Source organism: Podarcis melisellensis (genome assembly GCF_964234715.1).
Source record: "Podarcis melisellensis genome assembly, chromosome: 15".
NCBI classification, from domain to species: Eukaryota; Metazoa; Chordata; class Lepidosauria; order Squamata; family Lacertidae; genus Podarcis; species Podarcis melisellensis.
Window position 1 is genome coordinate 29,171,641 of NC_138532.1, and position 21,599 is coordinate 29,193,239.

At 46.1% G+C, this 21,599-nt stretch overlaps 2 protein-coding genes across 7 annotated transcripts in view; both read left to right on the forward strand.

The window, feature by feature from the left end:
* The first annotated feature begins 345 nt into the window (after window positions 1-345).
* TRIM50 (tripartite motif containing 50) lies at window positions 346-9,287 on the forward strand. 4 transcript variants are annotated; one of them, XM_081889916.1, is made up of 7 exons: window positions 346-1,958; window positions 2,154-2,682; window positions 4,250-4,345; window positions 4,797-5,027; window positions 5,331-5,353; window positions 5,865-5,989; window positions 6,555-9,287. In XM_081889916.1, exons 2-7 carry the CDS (start codon window positions 2,278-2,280, stop codon window positions 7,157-7,159), a joined length of 1,485 nt encoding a protein of 494 aa, XP_081746042.1. In that variant the 5' UTR covers window positions 346-1,958; window positions 2,154-2,277; the 3' UTR covers window positions 7,160-9,287. The 4 variants fall into 4 exon arrangements, with proteins under 4 accessions (XP_081746042.1, XP_081746043.1, XP_081746044.1 ...); XM_081889917.1 differs by having other exon boundaries at window positions 346-1,497; XM_081889918.1 differs by having other exon boundaries at window positions 346-1,241.
* Window positions 9,288-9,761: 474 nt separating this feature from the next.
* The window catches only part of FKBP6 (FKBP prolyl isomerase family member 6 (inactive)), a 35,752-nt gene continuing 23,914 nt past the window's right edge, over window positions 9,762-21,599 (forward strand). For 2 of the 3 annotated variants that reach the window (XM_081889963.1, XM_081889964.1), the window contains exons 1-8: window positions 9,762-9,921; window positions 11,945-12,062; window positions 13,430-13,519; window positions 13,859-14,061; window positions 14,521-14,640; window positions 15,484-15,678; window positions 16,245-16,354; window positions 17,544-17,634. In XM_081889963.1, coding sequence (XP_081746089.1) covers window positions 9,850-9,921; window positions 11,945-12,062; window positions 13,430-13,519; window positions 13,859-14,061; window positions 14,521-14,640; window positions 15,484-15,678; window positions 16,245-16,354; window positions 17,544-17,634 — 999 coding nt within the window. In that variant the 5' untranslated portion in view covers window positions 9,762-9,849. Of the gene's footprint in view, window positions 9,922-11,944; window positions 12,063-13,429; window positions 13,520-13,858; window positions 14,062-14,520; window positions 14,641-15,483; window positions 15,679-16,244; window positions 16,355-17,543; window positions 17,635-19,938; window positions 20,413-21,599 lie in introns of those variants that run through there. The other variant, XM_081889965.1, reaches the window with a different exon arrangement.

The window sequence follows — 21,599 nt, forward strand, 5'->3', positions numbered from 1 at the left end:
ACGCCGACTTCAAGCTCCACATCCCAATGCAGAACGATACGCAGTGTAACGCAATGGCACGTGTCTACTTGGAATAACGGGGCTCCATTGAGTTCAGTGGCTCTTACTCCCAGGGAAGTACTGTATGTGTAGGGCTGCAGCCTGAAAAGACTTGTACTGTACTTGTACTGTATACCGCTTTCAGCCTCAAAAGGCTCAATAAGTGGCTCAATTATATAATCAGATTTCTTTGGCAGATGAAAGTTATGGACTATATGGAACTGGCGGAAATGACTGGCAGAATCCGAGACCAGGGAGAAGAGTTGGTGGAAGAAGATATGTGTATATATATATATATATATATAATCAGATTTCTTATCTGTGCCCCCGCCTTTACCATCAGGCCGCACATAGTTATAAGACAGGACCATAAAGCAAGAAAAGTGCAAAAACGATTATAAACAGTTCTATAGGTAGAACAATTCTGTGTATGAAAACTATTCCAACGGTGACAAAAAAAGTCTAAAATAAAACCAGGCACAGGACTTGAAATTGCCCGCTGCCTTCCTAAGGAAGCAGGATAATCTAGGCAAAGTTGCAGCAGGCTGCCCCTCCCAAACAAGATTTTGGGGTTGAGCAACTGGAAGTTCCCCAGGCCCCTGCAGGAAGGAACTTGTCCCTTGGTGGGAACTGCTGACAGGGAGCAGCTCTCCTTAAGGTCCTCTGACCCCACTGCACACACATCTGTCAAAGGCAGAACCGGTCCTGGCACAAGGCCCCCTTTCTAAGAGTCAGCACAACCAGGACCCTCAGCAGATAGCTGAGATTAAACTCTTTTTGAGGCAAGTTTCACCTTACCCAGGAGAGACAGAGACAGAGACCTAGCTAGCTCCCACCAAACAGGGACCAGCCTAACACCTCTTGCTCCCCCTCCCATTACTCCCTCATTTTCTTTTTGCAATTTGGGTGGGTGGCCATCAAGGAAACTTGGGGTTCCCTGAACCCCGAGAGGTCAGCAAGGCTGCTTTTGTACAACTTTATTTCTCTTCTCAGGAACATCAGCATTGGAGACTTCAAGTCTACCCTGCAACAATAAGACTGGAAAAAAGTAATGTCTGAGCCAGAAGTCTTATCTGTTGCCAATTAGCGGGTAACCGTAAAGAAGTCTTTGGCACCTGATGGAAAAATAAATGAGTGCCAGGCGTGGCCAGGCCAGGGTGTGTGGGGAGGAGAGCAAACCTTTTGCAAGGTGAACATTCAAGGTAAAGGTGCAGACGCATGAATGTGTGGGTGTGTTGCTGTCCTCTGATGTTCACAGTAACTGGTGAGTTCCCGCTTGGGAGACACATGGATTGATTTGAGGGGGTAGAAGTAGTTGACTCTTTGCGGACAGGAGCATTTCCCCAAAAGGAAGGGTCTCTGAATCCCAAGCCTTGGCGTTTTCTAAGCCCTGTGATTACGGGTGAAGGGCAAGTGAGCAAGGAAGACAGAAAGCAAAAGGCAACTGAGCTGTGGAAGGTAAGGATGCTCTCCTTGGTCAACACAGGTTGGCAGCAATGGCTTGCCAGGGCTTCAGATGGGGCTGCTCCTTGTCCTACCTGGAGATGCCAATGGGGATTGAACCAGGGACAGGTACTCTGCCACTGAGCAAAGGTCCTTCCCCAAGGTTGATGGGAGTCATCAGAGACCCACCAACTCTGGAGGTCCACCACAGGTTCACCATCTCTGCACTTAAGGGGGTTACGATTCTGCTGTCACTCTTGCTTCCTCAACATCTTTTAACTGTCCCTCTTCCACTACTGAAGAAAACACACACTATTCCCCTCTCAGCTCTGTAATGCCCTTCCCAAGCAAATTTGTTGCATCTCCTTAAAAGAGCCAGAGAGCCCTGTAGGCATTGCTGCATGAAGGCTGGTGCCCCTGGGACTGCAGAGCACTTCCGATGTCTTCGAGCAAAGGAGCCAGGTGCTGATCTCCTGGTAAGTATGGAATGACAGTTACCTGGATGCTAACCTTCCTTCCTCCCTTCCTGTTTTCATGACTCGGGAGCAAATTAATTTTCCCCAATCCCAGCCTTGTTATTTTGCTTTGCGTGTGCTCAGGGGCACTCTTACTTCTCCCTAAGATTGCATTGCTTCTTTACTTGTCATTTTATTGGTTCTTGTTCATTGCAGGAGGTCTGTTAATCAGGAGGAACAAGAATTGCTCTCATTTCCCCTTGCCCCCCACAACTGGAGTTTCCCACGACAGGGTGCTGGGCTTCCAGGACTAGGTTAAGAAAAGAAACTGGTGGGCAAAATGGCCAGGAAGATGAGCATCGACCAGCTGGAAGACCAGCTGCTCTGCCCCATTTGCCTGGAAGTCTTCAAAGAGCCCCTGATGCTCCAGTGTGGGCATTCATACTGCAAGATCTGCGTGGTCGCGCTTTCAGTTGACCTGGAGAGCCAGTTCCTTTGCCCAGTGTGCCGGAAGGCTGTGGACTGCAGCAGTTCCCCACCCAACGTCAACCTGGCTCGTATCATTGAGGCGCTGCATGCTGCAGGCAACTCAGATCCCAACGAGGAGTCCTGCCCCAATCACCACAACCCCCTCAGCCTCTTCTGTGAGCAAGACCAGGAAGTGATCTGTGGTCTCTGTGGCACCATCGGCACCCATCAGCACCACAAGGTCACCCCCATCTCAACCATCTACAGCCGGATGAAGGTAAGTGCTTGGATGGTGTGAGGGGAGTGACGTGGGGGGCTTAGGCAGAAGGTGGATCCCAAACAGATTCCTGGTGGACCACCAAATGCCTGCTGGTTGCCAATTTAGGTGGACCTTGGTCTAATCCATCAAGGCAGCTTTCAGTGTCTTATTTTTTTATTTAAAGAAGGAAGGTGAAGGGCTGTAGTTCAGTGGTAGAGCATCTACATTCCTTGGTGAAAGGTAGCTCCATAGCTTCTCTGGTGTAATATGGGGAAGGGCCATAGTGCCCCTGCCTTGCATGCTGAAGGTTTCAGCAACATGGCTATTTGTTTGGGAGTCTAGAGCAGCCTCCCCCAGCCTGGTGCTTTGTGTTGTGCTTTGGGCACAGGTGTGTTCTGAAAAGGGGGTGTGGGGAATCACGTGTAGATCAGGTGCCTGTGATCAAGGGCAGCTAGAGGAAGCAATGAGCCACAAGGTTTGCCTTGAGGCAAACAAAGAGCCTTGGAAATGGGAATGGAAAAGCAAAGCAAGGCTGTCCCCGCTCCTTTGAGTGTGCCTGTTACTAGGTAGGACAGAGATAAGCCAAAGCCAGAAGTGGTCAACTCTTTCCTGCCCACAAATGGGTGTGTCTGATTCTCAGCGGAGCCAGACTCTGGTGCTAGCATATGCCTATGCTAACAACGAGCTTGTGAATTGAAAGCCCTGGCCTGACTCCACTTCCCAGATATCTGAACAGGTTGTGTGTGTGTGTGTGTGTGTGGAAAGCCTCTTCCCTGCCTGAGGAGACCCCCAAGAGCTTCTTTTGCCAAAGAAGGCGATTCTGGACTAGGTGGATCAAAGATCTGACCCAGCAGAAGGCAGCTTACGTGTATCCTTTCCATATCTGAGTTTCTCTTTCCCTGGTACCTGGGGTGGGGGCTCCAGATGGTTGTAAGGGATGTATGGCCTGGAATCCCATCTTAAACAAAGACATAGGAGCCGGCATTATTCTGAGACTCAGAGCATTGGTCTAAGTTTAGTATTGCCCACCCCAGGGCTGGGAGGTTTTTTCAGTCTTCTAGGCAACCTTCTGAGGGGGCCAGGTGCTAGGTTGGTGGGTGGGGCAAGAGGCAAAAGTGGGCCGGGCAATGAATGTAAAAGTTACCTTGGCACTGTAGCCATGTTTCTACACGCAGTCACATGCCCCTCTCTGTCCTCTGTCCATGAGCAAAAGGTGTTAGTTGAGTTCAAGGACATATTTCCAGCCAGGCAAAAACACTCAAGGTGCAAAGCAGAGCCAGGAGGTAAATAGCCTAGGAAGAAGGGATGGGGCTTGGGAAGAGTTCCAAGGCCCAGGTGAGGTTCCTCACTCCTGGCACACACTGACTGGCAGCAGCTCTCCAGGGTTTCAGTCAGGGAATCTTTCCCAGTCCTACTAGGAGATGTTGCCAGGGCTTGATCCAGAGACTTCTGCATGCAAAGCAGCTGTTTTGACCCCACTGACCTAGAACCGTTCCCCTTTACGTCAGCTGGACACTGTTGGAAACGTAACGGCAAGCTGGACTCCCCTTGGCCTGATCCACTAAAGCTGTTTCTGTTTCCTCAGGAGAAGCTCTCTGCGTGGATGACGGAGGTGCAGAAGCAGAAGGGGAACTTGGATGAGCACGTCAGCAGGCTGATGAACAACAAGACGCGCATTGCGGTGTGTCCAGGGAATCAGACTATATGTTGGGTCCAGGGAGCTAACTGCCTTCAGCACTGGGAACTGAGTTGTGAAAGTTAACATCCAGTTTCCAAAATGTTCAGGTTTCATTTCAAAATTAGATTTAAAAAACCAAACAAAACCTTAAATCTGAACCTTAACTCATACTACTGAATGATTTTAAATATAATTTGATACCTCCTATATCCAACAGAATCTTCAATGATGAATGTTAAAATGGAAACTTCTTAATCTTGCTGCCAAGGACACAGGGTCAATCCAACTTGAAATGCAAGCTTTGCCACCAGCTTCTCCTACCAAAGAGCGCTGTGGCAGGCAGCCTCTTGGAAACAGCCCCAGAAGGCAGTTGCCAGAATTAACCCATTCACACCTCAACTCAAATTAAGCCACGCCGCATTCTAGTGTTGTGTGTTTCTGAATTCCCCCTCAGAACGAGTCCGATGTCTTCAAATGGGTGGTCCGGAAGCAGTTCCAGGAACTGCACAGGTACATCGATGAGGAGAAGGCTAGGTTCCTGGGGCGGATTGAGAGGGAGGCTGGCCAACTTATCGCCTCCATCGAAGTACAGGTGAATCAGACAACAGACATCTTGCAGAAGCTGAAGGAGCTGGAGAATTCCCTGGAGAAGCTCAACAACGAAGGCCAGTTGGATTTCATAAGGGTATGTCTGCCTGCCTGGTGCTGTCTGAGGCAGAAAATCAAATGGCCAACAACACCTTCTCTCTACCACACACTGATTCACATAGGGGAAAGTTCAACTTGAGGGTTTGGGGGTATAAAGAAGGTGCCCAGAGGGCTCCAGGAGCTGTGGGGTGCATAAAAGCAGGGGTGCGGCACAGCTCCAATTCAGTTTGCCCACATTTTCCACCCCTTTCCCTGTGTCCTGCCTGTAAGCCTAAGGTTCTGTTATAGATGCTGTAGAAGCATAAGCTCACTAAGGCTTTCTTCATCTCTTGTTTTACAGAAATACAGATCTCTTCCCTCCAGGTATGTTGAAAGGGGAGGGGAGGAGAGAGAGAAAGTGTGTGTATGTGTGCACTGTGGAGTCAGGCCATGCTCCATGATCTCTCAGGGGGTCCATGGAATGGGCCAATGGTCAAAAAGTGACAAGGGATCCGATGCATGTCAATCATAGTCTCCCCAACCTCCACTCACCCCAAGATGCAACACGTATTCATTATCTTCCTCCCAGAGCAATTATTTAATGCAGCTTTCACAAACCTGGTGCCCACCTGTTGCTCTGAACTACAACTCCCAGCTGTGCTGTCTGGGGCTGAAGGGAATTGTAGTCCACAACCATAGAGCTATGCCCTCCTACTTTCCTGCAAATATGAGGGAGCCACTGCAGATCTTCAAGGTCAGAGTGCTTCCTCAGCAGCATCACACCAACAATTAAATTGGGGCCAGGTAGTTGGAAAGCTGTAGCAGATGATTAAGACTCAAGTCTTCATTTTGAGAAAATCATGATGAAAAGCAATGTGCTGCCCTGCTCCCCCAGGTCTGAGCTCCCCCGCCAGCATCTGGCCGATGGTATGTTCAGCGCAGTCTCCTTTAAGCCTGACTTCCACCAAGATGACATCAAGATGATGGTGTGGAAGAGACTACTACGCAAAGTCCTCCCAGGTACAGCTGCTGTTGGAGAGGAAGCCAACAGGCTCCTTAGGGGTCTTAAAGCAGCCTTCCTCAGCCTGGTACTCTCCAGGCTCTGTGGACAACAACAACACAGAGCCATTGTATTGCATTTATAAACAGGTTTTTAAACAGCTTTAAGCGGTGCACAATATTTCTGCACATATAATAAAAATGTAAGTGTCATCACACTGCAGTTCACTTGTCCCCAGACAGGTGACACTGCAAACTAGAGTGTTACAACAAGCTGGGCTCTCAGAGCTGCTGGGCCATCGCAGCAGCATCAGAGGGTGAGGAGGACATAAATGAAGATGGAAGTGGGCAGTTGGGCAGCCCAGAGCAGAGCAGCTGGCAAGTGGTCCAAGTAAGCTGTGAAGGTTTGTTGAGTCTAAGGGGAGGAGGTGGGTGGCTTTGGCAAGGTAAAAAGGGAGAAGGTAGCTTTTGTGAATAGTAAAGGGATGGGTGGGTTTCTTGTCATTGTAAAATGTATCATATTTCCCTGTAAAAGGTGGATTGACCCCTGCTCAGGATCCCTCCTGATTTTCATCCCTTTTCTTAGCTCCAGAGATGCTGAAACTGGACCCAGTGAGTGCGCACCCCATCCTGGAGCTGTCCAAGGGAAACACCATGGTCCAGTGTGGGGTGTTCTTTCAGAGGCGAGGCAGCAACCCTGACCGCTTCGACTACAGCAACTGCATCCTGGGTAACAAGGGCTTCTCCTGGGGGAGGCACTACTGGGAGGTGATTGTGGGCCTCAAGAGCCACTGGCGTTTGGGCATCGTCAAAGCTACGGTCAGCCGCAAGGGCAAGCTGAACAAGAGCCCTGAGCATGGGGTGTGGCTGATCGGCCTGAAGGAGGGCAAGGTCTATGAGGCCTTCAACAACCCACGCGTGGTGCTGCCGCTCTCAGCCCGCCCCCAGCGCATCGGGGTCTACTTGCACTACGAGAAGGGTGAGCTGACCTTCTACAATGCCGACAGCCCTGACGAACTGGTACCAATTTACACCTTTCAGGCAGAGTTCCAGGGCAAACTGTACCCTATCCTGGACATGTGTTGGCATGAACGGGGCACCAACACATTGCCCATTGTCCTGCCTACGCCCACCATGCTGCAGGTCCAAGAAGATGATGGCCTCAATGCCCAGGAGCCCACCAAGTTGTAAGTGGGCAGTTCCTGCCTACTGAGCTGCAGACTGAGTGCCATGTTGCTGCAACTGCAGGGGAGAAAGGCACTAGCCACAGACTGCTCTGCTCCAAAGCATGGCAAACTGGACTAGAGAAACCCTGATCAAGGTGAAACTGGATTTGTATTCTCACAGGGGAACAGTCCCCACATATACAAGGTGGGCTCCAGAGGTCTGTTTGAGAACCTTTTGCTTTCAGCTCAGCTGAAGGAGTCAGAACATAGCTGGTTAATCAAAGAGCCAAGTTAAGCATCTCAAGAGCAAGTGAGAGAGACAGCTCAATACCTTTTGGTGCCTGCTTTGAAGAAACCCAGTGATCCCCCAAGGAGGAGAACTTCCTTTTTTCTAGACGGCATGGTCCATGGATCAGCTCAGTCATTCTCCCTGCTAACTGTCCTTGATGGCACTCTCAATCTGTTCAACCAACTCACCTTGCCTCTGGGCTGCCTCTAGGAAACATGCCAGTTAATTGATGCTTAAACTTCAAAGGCCCATTGCTTCCCTCTCTGCCTTTTAGTCTTCTTCACCAGGAAGTTTAAAGGCTAGATTTCATACAGCTTCCTGACACATTGCTACAGTCGTCCTGCATTTGCCAATGCCATGGGGCCACATTAAAAGGGGGGAGAAGATTAAAGGCTGAAACTGTCCTACCGATGTCTTTGAAAATGCTTTCCCATGACATCCCTTTGGTCTGCCGCAAATGCACTTTAGAGGTTGCACCAGAGCATTATGTTGAATCCGTTTTAAGGCACACTTTGCCAACATTGTGCCTTCAAGATTACTTGGGCTAAAACGCCACAGCCAACTCAGCTCTATTATGCCAGGGTTGATGGGAGTACAGACATACTGGTCAGGACTGATGGCACTAGTTTGGGGAAGGCTGGTTATGGGTTGCTCTTAAGCAGGGGTGGAGAAGCTGTAGCCTTCCAGGTGTTTCCAAACCATAGCTCCCATCTTCTCCAGCCATTGGCCAAGCTTGCTGAGGCTGGTGGAAGCTGTAGTTCAGTAGCAACGGCAGCCCCATGGACTCCCCATGCCTGTTCTTAAGTGTTCTATCCTCCTTAGTCTGAAGCTTCCCTCTCTACCACTTCCTTGAGCACCTAAAAAGTGAGCTTTAGAAAGATTAAGAATTGGCAGTCCCTACCTGCAAGCTGAAAGGAACACAAGGAAAGGAGCCTAGAAATGGAAGATGACCATTGAAGCAGTGGTTCCATCCATCCATCCAAGGAGCTTCAAGCTGCAAACCTGAAGTTATCCAGATTTATTTTCCTCCTTTGTTTAGTAGACACCCAAAAAGTTTACCCAAGGTGGCTGAATTGTCCAGTTGTTTTCATACTAGCTTTGCTTCCCATGCTTTTGTAACATGTTCGATCAAGGGCTTTAAAAAATTTTGTATGTACCTAATTCTGCAGCCTCTAGGCAGTGTAGAAGGAGTAAACAAATATTCCTGTTGCAATTAAAGACTATTGTGATGCAGCCACGGTGCAACCTGATACAGTAGCAGAATGGGAAATCCATTTTTATTCATCCTTCGGAAATACAGAGTTATTGCCAGCCTCCCGAGCTATCAAAGAGTATCCACCACATGGTCCTTCCAGGTGGTGAGGGATCTCACAGGGAGCAAATCCCACTGCTGGAAATGTCTGCTTTCTACTTGCAGTTCTTGTGCTTGTGCTCGAGGTGGAAAGAAGTCACTGAATCCACCACCATCCATTCATGCTATACTTGGGTTGCTGATCCAAAGGTTGGTGGTTCGAATCCCCGTCACAGGGTGAACTCGCATTGCTCTGTCCCAGTTCCTACCAACCTAGTAGTTTGAAAGCAGACCATAGATAAATAGATACCGCTGTGGTGGGAAGATGAGATAAGTGCCATACACTATAGTCCCCTTTGACTCTACTTAACCATCCAGGGGTCCTTTACTTTTCCCCTTTCCCCTTTTACCTTACATGTTGTTGGATTTTGTTGTTATTGTTTTGGCGGCTAATTTTTTTATGATGGCAAATGTTGTATTATGCAAACCGGTGTGCTTGTAAGATATTTCAAGCTCCCCTGCCCCTCTTGCTGGACCAAAACGCATGAAATAAACGAAGTTTAAGAATTGTCATGGTGTTGTGTCATGGTGAAAACTTTCTAAAATATAGAACAGGGCAAAGTTTAAAATTTAAATCAACGAGTAGCATCCAGTCTTAGTCACATTAGAGCAGGATTCAAAAGACATGGCTAACTTTGGCGCATTAAATTTCTTTGGGCTTACTCTTGCAAGTTAATTGGGAGTAAAAAAAACAAAACAAAGCGACACCCACAGGGTATCTAGCGTTAATTCCATGTCGTTATTATTAACTGGAGCTTCCCCGCATTTAAAGCCGCTTCGGGTGCCCATTTTAGATGAAAAACGGGCGTGTCGGTAAACAACAAAACTCTGAGGGTTAGGACTACATGCCCCATCATGCACTACGCTCGCCCCCCCTCCCCGCTCCACGGACGCTGCCGAGGGCACAGAATTGGCTCTGCCGCTGGGGCTGGGCGTAGCCTGGTCTGCGGCACGAGGCCTTGGCGGGGGCGTGGTCGGGAGGGGCGTATCGTGATTGGCCGGCGCGGTTTGGGCGGGAAGGCTGGGCCTCGCTGTGAGGATAAAAAAGGGCGACGGCGAGAGCAGCCGTTGCAGGATGAAGCCGAGAGGCGGTGGCGTGGAAGAGAGCTGGCAGGCGGGGGACGGGAGCGGCGCGGGGGGCTTCATGGTGAGCGTTGGTGTCTCTGGGCATGAGCAGAGTTCCTCCTGACGCTCCCTCTACCCCAGAGGAAAACAACAAAGGGATGGAACCTCTTTCCTTCAGCTTCTGCCTTCCCTCTTCGAAGATAGAGCCCAACTGATTGCTTGCTGTGTCTGAGCATGCGAGGAGTACATTTTCCCCTCAAAAAGAAAAGAGAGAGAAAGAAAGGGAAATTCCTCTTTTACTGCCTCAACCAAACTTAAAAGTTCAGGGCAACCTGAGGGGAGGGACCTGCTGAAATGAAACAACAGTAATAGGTGATACCTGCATTGCAGGGGGTTGGACTCAATGACCTTTGGTAGTCCCTTTCAAGTGTAGGATTCAATGAAAAGCACAGCTTTGCTGTGAAAGAGAGGACTCGTAAGAAGCAAAACAAACCAATGCAGCAAAATATCAGTACCCTAAGGACTGCCAAAGCCAGTGCAAATCAAGGTGTTCCTTAAAAAAGGGGGGGGGGAGCTTATGCTACTGTTCAAGTTGAATTATGAACAATAAATATATCTTTAGGCAGGTCTCTTAATATATAGTGTGCTGTATATATATATAGGTTTGCCTTTGGCAGTTTTGGCTAAATTTGAATTTATGTAAGAGTCCAAAACAGCCAAAGCTAGTTTACATAATATTTGCAAGTCTGTGCATTCATCATAAAGGAAATGATCTACAGCCTCCTGTCTCCAATTTCTTGGATCGGAGGTATAATAATATTCTGTGACACAAGTGAGGCCAAGGAAGTCTCCCATTGGCTGTCACTTATATGAGCACTGTGAGCACTTGCTCACATTCTCCAGTTTCTGCCAGACTCATATTTGCAGGCATATATGTAATGGCCTCTGGCAACTGAGGAAAACAGTGGGCAAGTTCCAAAATCATAGGGAGATTTATGGGTGCTTCTGTTTTACTTTTAACATTTTTATAGCTAATTGTAGAGGGGTAGTGCATGATTTAGGGACGCGGGTGGCGCTGTGGGTTAAACAACAGAGCCTTGGGCTTGCCAATCGGAAGGTTGGTGGTTCGAATCCCCGCGACGGGGTGAGCTCCCGTTGTTCGGTTCCTGCTCCTGCCAACCTAGCAGTTCGAAAGCATGTCAGAGTGCAAGTAGATAAATAGGTACTGCTCCAGCGGGAAGGTAAACGGTGTTTCCGTGCGCTGCTCTGGTTCACCAGAAGCAGCTTAGTCATGCTGGCCACATGACCCAGAAGCTGTCTGCAGACAAACGCTGGCTCCCTCGGCCAATAAAGCGAGATGAGCGCTGCAACCCCAGAGTCGGTCACGACTGGACCTAATGGTCAGGGGTCCCTTTACCTTTACCTTAGTGCATGATTTACACTGTGAGGGTGTATTATTTTTCTGTTTTTTATATATCAGTCCATCAAATATGTCAGAATGCTCCATTGTTTATTCTAGGCTGTGGCTTTAAGCAATAGTTTCATTCATTAGGAAGTTGCCTTTTACTGAGTCAGAGTACTGCCAAGTATTATCTAGGCTGGCTGATACTAGCTCTCCAGGGTTTCAGACTCAGAGGTCACTCCCCAACCCTGTCTGGAAAATCCTGTTGGGGATTGAACCTGGGAACTTCTACAGTGGTACCTCAGGTTAAGTACTTAATTCGTTCCGGAGGTCTGTACTTAACCTGAAACTGTTCTCAACCTGAAGCACCACTTTAGCTAATGGGGCCTCCTGCTGCTGCCGCGCCGCCAGAGCACGATTTCTGTTCTCATCCTGAAGCAAAGTTCTTAACCCGAGGTACTATTTCTGGGTTAGCGGAGTCTGTAACCTGAAGCGCATGTAACCTGAAGCGTATGTAACCCGAGGTACCACTGTACAAGCAAAGCAGGTCCTCTGCCACTGAGCTTCGACCCAATTTAAAAAGACATTTGAAGAAATCCATATTAATAATACAACATTAATGCTAATAATACAACAGAAGCCTGTCTTGGCATTAAACAGTCCATAAATAACATTTTGCTTTGCCATACCCTTGTTTCCAAAGTCTCCTTACCACCGGCTGGGTCAACGGATGCAGGATGTTACTGGAGACCATGGAGTGTTGAAAGAGATTATCCGTGCCGGCTCTGGCGAAACGGTGCCTCCTGATGCATCCATATTAGGTAAAAGAACCTTTTGCTGACAAGTCTATGGTTGTGGTGTTAAACAGGCTTACCAAGGCATTGGGTAAGTCCCTCTAAATGCATAGTTTTGCATTGAATAGCCACTTTCCCCTTTCCTGCTGTGGCCTGGATGTTAATCCCTCCTCTTGCCAAAAGCTGCCTTGTGGGACCAATAGGAGCTGGGGTGTGAGAATGTGGATCAGCACCATGTTGATGAAGGGGAAAGGATGAGCACTCTGCACCGCAGTTCTGTTGTTTAAATGAGAAAAAAACTAGAGATGTTTGTGCCTTGTTTGGTCTTTGCGCAAATTAAAGTGGATTTTGTTCTTTTAACAAGTTAACTTGTCTTTTCAGTTGACATCGGCACCATCAAGTTTGACATTTGAATAGTAGTTTATACCACAAGTTATTGATTTCCATTAGCTCCCTTTATAACCCCCCAAGAAGCACTTTAATGTGTGATTTAATATGGACTATGTGGTAGGATTCCCTGTGCACTTTCCCTCACAAGCTAATTCTAGGAATGTTGAGGGTGGCTTTCTGAATCTGAATGTTAACTTTTAAATAAGAGTGGTATTAGTACTTTAGCCAAGAATGGATTAAGTATTTAGCCAATGACCTAAAATCTCCATGGATGTACACTGTAGATTTTGTTTGTGGTTTCCATTTACCGTAATAAGCAACCCCAAACTCCCAGTTTGAAGCTGTTTTGTGCTTTTTAGCACCCAAGAGTATGGTGGAAGTGAGCAGGTACTCTTTTGTCATACAGATCCTTTAGACTTTAATATAATATTCCCCAACTTGTTGCCCTTCAGGTGCTATGGACTACCATTCCTATCAGCCCCATGGGACCCAGGCAGCAGGTTGGGAAAGACTGTTTTGCTGTGAGTAGCTTCTAAGGCTACTGGGGAGCCCTTAGGTTTTTGCCTTCAGGTTTTTAAATGAATGCAGGAAAATGTAGTTTGATGGCTATTACAGAACCTGAAAAAGCTTGAGCAATGCTACACCATTTTGCAATTTTTCTGTAATGGATGAAATTTATGTGCTCTCGGCAATTTCCTGGGGCAATACAGCATGGTTTATTGGAAACAATGATTGCTAGTAGTTGTCTAGATTCAGGTAGGTAGCCGTGTTGGTCTGATGCAGTAAATATTATACACACACACACACACACACACACACACACACACAAAATGGTCCAGTAGCACCTTAGAGACCAACTAAGTTTGTTCTTGGTATAAGCTTTCGTGTGCATTCACAGTTCTTCAGATGCACACATAGTAGTTGTCTGTTATGGATAAAAATAGAAACTATGTTCAACCTTCCTAACTGAAACTGATTTACTCTCTAACTTTTAATTTTCTCAGTGAAATTTTCAGGTTACTTGGAACACATGGACAGACCCTTTGACACAAACTGCTACAGAAGGAATCATAGACTCATGAAACTTGGTGAAGGTAAGCCCAGAATGACCATGTGTTCCTATGAGATAATAAAATAGTGTGCGTGCACTAGCACTTAAATATAAAAACTGGACTTGTTAGGTGCATTCATGCTTAGTTTCTATGATAGTAAGCAAACTATTTGGGATCCTTTAAGAGGGAGGCCAGGATAGCTCTCCAAATTTCATGCATCCAAAGATTTGATTTTTCTGGGGGCCTGAGTTGGGGCCAAATTGTCCTGGGTCAGGCCCAATCTGAATCGTACCTTGGATCAAGGATGATGTCTTCCACTATGACTTAGTACTGCAGTACATACATTTGAGAAATAAACCTTACTCTTTTTTGCATTCCCAGACATCACTCTTGGAGGAATGGAGATTGGTCTGCTGACAATGAAGAAAGGAGAGCTGGCAAGATTTTTGTTCAAGCCAAGTTACGCTTTTGGAGCTGCGGGCTGCCCTCCTTTGATCCCTCCCAATGCCACAGTCTTGTTTGAGATTGAGCTTCTGGACTTTCTGGACTCAGCAGAATCTGACCAGTTCTTTAATCTGACTCCTGTAAGTTTGCTAGTTTTTCTTTATTTTTATTAAGAGATTTCTGTACCACCCTTCACCAAAAATGGTTACCAAGCAGTTTTTAAAAGATACTATAAAGCACCATACAACTCACTGGAGATTAGAAAGACAAAGGCCAGAATGGGGAGTGAGCTAGAAGCTAGGCTCGAAGCTGGGAGATGGAGCTATGCCTGATTACTATTTTAATCAAAGGCTGTGACTGAGAGAAGCAAAACTTCAAGGGTGTTATTGCTGTGAACCCCTCCATTGTAGGCTCAGATTGTATATATGTATAAATAAACCATATATCATACAGGCACCACATTCTCAGCTGTCCCTCATTCTGAAGAAACCTGGAATACCTGGAATATTGCAGAACTCAGAGATTGGGACGGTGTGCAACATTGGAGTGGCATGCAGCAATACTAACCCCCATGACCAGATTGTGGCTTCTCTTCACAGGAGCAACAGGCCCAGTTTCCCCTGCAGAAAGTGCTGAAGGTGGCTGAAACTGAGCGGGAATTTGGCAATTACCTCTTCCGACAGAAGCACTTCATGGATGCCAGAGAAAGATACAAACGGGTAAGTAAAGCAAATGAGAAGGGTGGGGGCAAATGAGTCACAAGTAATGCAAAGGGGAAATTTATGGTAATTTGGGCCTTTTGCAATTATTTTCCATTCCCCATCATGCTAGTATTTGTACCTTGGTAGTCCTTTCTGGTCAAGCAAAGGGCAGGGCTGGTCTCCAGAAGTCAGAGAACTTCTTTAGGTCAGCCTTCACCAGTCTGGTACCCTCCAGAGCTTTTGGGCTACAGCTCCCATCAGCCCTGGCCAGCACACTTAACTTTGCATATTATACTTACTTACTTACTTACTTACTTACTCCCTCCTTCACCCTGCTTCCTTTGTTAGCTGGCCAAGACAGAGTGTGCTGAATGGGCTGGTGGGAGTTGTAGCTCAAAACATCTGGAGGACTGCCAGATTGATGAAGGCTGCTGTAATGTGTTGCCCCCAAAATGTGAAATGGGAATTGATCACCTCCTGGAATTATTTTGAAATGTAAAATGAGAAAGGAGTGGGTGATCTGATGGAAGAGAATGTTTAGTTGAACAGTTTAAAAGCACTATATTGTCACTTAACCACCTTAATTGTTCATTGTAATCTTATTTCATGCTTTCCCATCAGAGTTGCTTTAGATTCCTAAAGCGAAAAAATGCAGTTTTGCCCATATTTTCTTCCAAAATCTACAATGTAAATGTGTAACTGGCCCTCAAATGAGAGAATATTTTTGCTTGATAGTGTTTTTCTTACGTGGAAATGTTTGTCTCCTAAGTCAATATCCACACAGCCCAATGTGTACAACAATCAATATAAGTTTTGTGTAAGACTATAAAATGACAGCACTTGTTTGCGATCCCTGATTAGGCCTCTTCGCTGCTGCACCGTGTGAATGCTGAAAAAGCTGAGCAAGTCAAAGTTGATGCTGCCAAGATTCTGGTCTTCCTGAACTTGTCTTTTACTTACCTGAAACTGGAGCAGCCAGCTCGGGCCCTTGCCTACGGAGAGAAGGCCTTGAAGCTGGATGAGAAGAATGCCAAAGCACTCTTCAGGTGTGCTCAGGTGAGGAGGAGCAGCAGCTGTGGACTTAGTCTTCCAGGTTTCAAATGCCTGATTGGGGGGGGGGGCAATAAAAATAATGGATGAGAGCACCTCAACCTGGAAGAAACCCTGGAGGCCACTTAGTCTAATGTAGGAGATGCAGGTGGCCATCTAGCCTTTGCAAGCACTTTCTGCGGCAAAATCTTTTCCACTTTCAAACACCTCTGCAACTCCTTCCCTTGAACATTTTGTTTATCATTGCCAGGCTGAGCACAGTATCCCTTGCAGGATAAGACTGTGGCACACCTCCCACTCAAAACTCTACTTGATCTCCCTTCTACTTGCATCATTCAATCTATGGGATGGCAGCCAGGATTTTTTTAGGGTGGTTGATTCAACAGTTTTAAGTTTCCAGGTGCACATCTGACCATGCACAGCTTTTCCTTTCCTGGGCTTTCTGTACATTGCTAGTACTGGTGAGTTTTCTCTTTGCTAGTTGTTAACTTTGTGGCCATGCTGGGATTTCCACCCCCCCTGAGGAACAGCATACCAAATTAAAAAATAATAATGATTCTTTTGTCTACTAGGCATGTTTCTCTCTGGCAGAGTATGAGAGAGCTCGGGATTTTTTGGTGAAAGCTCAGAAACAGCAGCCCTTCAACCATTGCATTAACAATGAATTGAAAAAGCTGGCCAGGTGAGGGAGCTATTTCTTTACTGAAGTAGGATAATCGGTTCGCTGTGAACTGCTTTCTCTGTATATAATTGTCCAGATTAATTCCTTGTGGTGTTGAAGCCTTTGTACTCTTATAATGTTTAAACTGTCTAGCAGATGGAGTAAGTGGGAGCACAGGAAGCTTTTAGGGGTATTGAACCCCAAACTCTGTGAACTGGTCAATGTCCTTGCAGTGGGGCAAGCCTCAGGTGCATGGGCACCACCCCCTTTTCACTTTTGGGAGCATCCTCAGGAGTTTTGTTTAATCCAGAAAAAAAACCCTGTGTGGTTATCAAAACCATGGCAGTGCTATATGTAGAGTGTGAGAGAATAGAGTTCTCCTTCCATGACAGTACTGGGAAGGGATAACAAGGCAATTCAACTAGCCCTTGTTGCTTTGCTTTGCTTTGCCTTACCTGTCCTTTGACAGGCAGCCTTTCCCTGTTCTGTTAGGAGAAGCTTGGGTCATGTTTATCCTTCACTTAAGATGGCTTTCTTCATCGGCAAAAGACTGGCAAAACCTTTGCTTGCCGAGGCCACCTGACCCTCTGCTCCCTCATTTGTGTGCTTCCTTTCTCTGGGCTGGGAAGTGCACAGGCCATGAGGGGGAATTCCTTGGTCCTCAAAAGCTGCCCCCCTGAAACATGTTTGGAAATAGATCGCCAACGGATCTGTGAGCCTTGCTTGTCCTGAACACATGGATTTTTGGCAGTGTTTTAGTAAGAGCAGCTCTGGCTTCCATACTTGGCGGGTGTTCTGCATAGGTATAAACACTATTAAAATGTATTGTGGAATTTCATGCATAAAGCAAAATCTCTCAGCTGCTGAGCTGCTCTGTTCATGAATAACTATAACTTAAGTTTAATCATATTGGCCATGTTCTACAGTTGAGACTAAATCCTGGGTTTGACTTTTGTTTGGCGAAGCCTTTGTTTCAGACATCATCAAAGCTGTGTACACAGTGAGCTATGCTGAAGGAGATGGGGGTTTTGAGCATTGAAACAAGGGCAAAAAGTGGCCAGATGCAGCTGCTGTGCCTGTGCTGGAACAGTTTGCCTCCTATTTCTGAGGAAGCACTCGAGTTCTGGGCAGGCTTAATTTCAAGACCTTGTTGTTTTTTAAACTCGGCTGGTGGACACCCTGTGATCATACAATTTGCCCTGTTTTGCAGCTGTTACAGAAATTACATGCTGAAGGAGAAGGAAATGTGCTGCAGGATGTTTGGCCCCCTCAACTCTCCTTCAGCAGGAGAAGACCTGAAGGTAACAGGCTCTGAGCCTCTTCTGTTTCTCAGTTTCATCTTGGTGCTAAGCTCCCTCCTTGTGTTGTCTGAAGATCATAGCAGGAGCGTGTATGAACAGCAAGGCATTTAGTGGTCGGCAGGTGCCAAGGGAGTTGTCCTCTGCACTCTGGAACTTGCTCTAGATTTTTGTAGGGCTTATGAGGCAGGACATGTCCTCTGCTACTCTCTCGCTTTTTCCACCCCTTGGATGTTGAGCAGAAATATGACTGTTGCTGTGCACTGTATCTACCTCATCTTCCTACTACTTCCATAACCCTTAACCACCCTGCCCAATTTTAGGGCAGCCGTTGCCAGCCTGGTGCCATCCAAAGATTTTGCACGACAATTTCCATCACCTCCAGCATCATACAGTCATGTTTGCTGATGCTGATGAGATTTGTAGTCCAAAGCATCAGGGATGGCATCAGGTTGTGGAGGCTATTTTATGTTACTGTTCTTGGTAGATCTAGGTAACGTCTTGGGCAGCTGCCTGTTCCTGCTAGATACAAATGCCAGTTCTCATAGTTCATTATAGCAGAATTCCACTGTAAACAGGATACATGGTTGGCTAGTCCCCTCACCCTGCCCTGAAATGAGAATGTCTGTAAGTGGATGGTAACCTAAGTAATAGCCCTGCCTCCCTGACCTTTCTTCCTAGAACTATTGCAAACTGCTTCTCAGCTCCACTGCAAAAATACTCAACAGCTTCAAAATCGGCTTGCTGCATTGCATGTGCTGTTCAAGAAACACAAGCACAGAGTCCTCTGCACTCTTAAAATGAGATAGTCTTTTGAATCCTTGCCAATGATGGCATGAACCCCTTTTTAAGACTGTAACATCTTGTAAATTAACCTATTAGTAGCAGTCCTTATATTGTACCACTCAACAATGCAGGATAAAAAGTTACTTTCATTTATCAACAACCAGCTCTGAAAATACAGTGATTTAGATAATGGTATTACAACAAAAAGCATCTGCATTTTTCACTGTCATTCCAGATTACATGGTTGGCTACCCTAGGTGAACAGAGCCTGCTTTCTGTTTTAGTCACTGTTTTAGCAGGTGATAGGATAAGTGTTCAGTGTTCATATTTGGTTGTTAAAAGCAGCTAGAGCAAAAGCTGAACAACTTTATTATGAACAGGTGGGTTAGGGTTGCAGAATGATGGAATTCACTTAAAAACATGTATGTGTGTGATCTTAGAATGGGTTGGTAAGGATAAGATTATTTGAATTTGGAACGTGGTTGCTAGTGTAATTAGGTTAGTTGTTCATGCAGATTTGTTGGCGAAAGCAGGAAATGTTTTTTCAGCAGAATGTCCTAGTAGCTGCCTGCTGTTCTGGTACCTGCAGGAGCATCCTTTCTTTGAAGCTGATCCAGCCCATCTTATCTGCGCAGCCCCTCGAGCCTCCTTTTTGATTGTGTAGCCACTGGGTGGGAATGAAAGAGACAAGACGATCAAATGCTACTCAGAATGGCTAAAGGGTTTCAGCTTGCCTACTTCTCTCTCTTTAATTAGCTCAGTGTAAAGACTTCTTTAGACATGGTGTATTCAAAGAGGACGACAGAAGATTCTTGGCTGAACTCTTGTTTGTTTCTGAATGGGATTTCTTTGTGACTTCTGGGTGGTGTCAAGAGGAGGTGTGAAGCTGGCTGGGTGTTACATGATGGCACTTCAGTCACTTGCTATAGCAAGGTTCCTAAATGCTACACAATCTGTTTCTTTATGCACAACACACTTGGCTTGCCAAACAGAGAATTGTAGGTTGCTGTGCCAGCCAGGAACCCAACGGACAAGAGCCAAATGAAGTAACTGAGGCTCTGGACCAATCTAGGTGTTAATTGCTACCACCTGCAAATGCACCCCAACATCCCTTTTTTAGGCTGCAAAGCAGTTGGAGGGGGAGGTTGACTGAGAATGGAGGAGTGGAAATACATGGAGCTGAAAATGGTGGACTCTACTGAGCAAAGGAAAATGTGTTAACAGTGGCCCTTTGTGGTATGTATCAGGTGTAGATTTGGGGTATGGTACTTGTTTGTAGCTCATTGGGTGTGAAGGTTTAAAGGTTAACCCTTGGTTTCCTATCTCAAAATTAGTACCTGTTTTAAGATTTCTGACCATTCTAGCCATTACATTTCAATGATACAAGGGCTTAGGCCCTTGATAGCTCACTATCAATATAGGTCACTGTGTTATAATTGCTGTCATTTTTTAAAAGTGACCATGTCCTGACAAACTGAAATGCATGGGTTTTTTTGAGTCATGATATGCTGGTCATTTCAGAATCCATCTATGCAGAAGGAAGAAACATTTCTATAATGGGAAGGGATCCCACTTCAGTACAGCCAACAACTGCCTTCTTGTTTTTGAAAATCCATATGGAAAAGACCCTCCTCATTCTGAGTACTTGGAGCTGAGAAGATTATATGGTTGTTTAATATATAAAAGCACAATTTGTATGTACACTCTGCTAGTGGCATTCTACTGTCAAGTCTACTAAGAGACTTCTTTTGAAAAGAAGGTATTTGCTCAGCATTCTCTCATTGTTTTGAAGGAATTCCTTTCTCCTGTTAGCCAAACACAGCTAACAGATTACTCTGTTTGGATACAAATCAGTTTTCCTTAACTTCCCTCATTGCCCTGGACACAAGCTGGTGAAAGTAGGCAGCCATGGTTTTTGCTTATCTGAGAAGATTGTTAGAAATGTTGTTTTCCTAGTTGTAGAAAATAAAACTCATTTCTGAGCTGAAAATGTCAGCATGGCTGGTGTCCATTCATTGTGGATGATGAGTGTCTGCAGATGGAAGCCACTGTTCCCCATTTGCCTTGGTAGTGCAACCAATTTGGGTGTTGCTGCCTAGCAAGGCATCATCATCGCATTTCTGTATATGATTCTTAATGTTGATGCTCCCACCGATATCCTACCAGACAAAACCTATCTATCGTGTCTGTGGATTTGAGAACTTGTTTGGAGGATATGCCTGGCTCACTCAGGCAAAATGGAGGGCAATAGAACACCCTCTCTTCACCGCAGAAAAGAAGCTTATTTTAAGATGTTCTGTTTCCTTGGTGTAGAATTTGGATTACTTGATTGTGAATTTACTGTTTGGGCATTGTATTCAAATCCCTGCTAAATAACTCACTATGCCAGGTGCTTTTTTTGTGACAATGTTACATTCCTGCACTTTACTAGGAATAATAAACCTTCCTTGCATGTATCACTGTGTGTGCAAGCTGAGCGAACAGATCCCTCTTCGTGCTGTGGTGGCGGGTGGGTTGCAGCCATCCTGTGGCTCTGAATAACTGTATAAACCAGCAGGTGGCGGCAGATCCTTTGATAACTTGCCTTAGCTATCAGTTTTATCTCTTTCCCCCACCTGCTTCATTTCAGTCAGGTTCTCTGTACTCAAATCCAGGCACCCATTTTTTTCAGGGCATATTGGTCAAAACTCCCTTAATTGGAATCAATTGTGCAGATTTGACATAACTGAATATGTCTATCTTGGTTTTCCTGCTTCATCTTGATTAGTTAATGGTATACTTTATTTTGAGGCACCGCACTTCATTTTGCACCATGTAGAATTTGAGGTCTGGGTGGTTTTGTAGCTCCACCAAGGACCTCACTTCCTGCTCCTCAGGGCTAAAAAGAGGCCAAAAGACCTCTCTTCCCCATCTGAGCCAAACACACACACAACCTACGAGCTTTTCTCATCTAACTCCACCACTGTCAGCTCTACAAAGGTTCAAGGTTGTCTTAAATAACTCTGTCCATTTCCCCCTTTCTGCTTGTAATAATCTCCCAGAGCACCTCAGTGATGTGTTCTCCTCTTGTTGCAATATATCGAACTCAGAACTTGCCTCCTTTTATTTTTGAAAGGTCTTGTCTTAGTTCTTTAAGTCCTCAGACCACTTGAGGTCACATAGCCCCCCCCCCCACACCATGT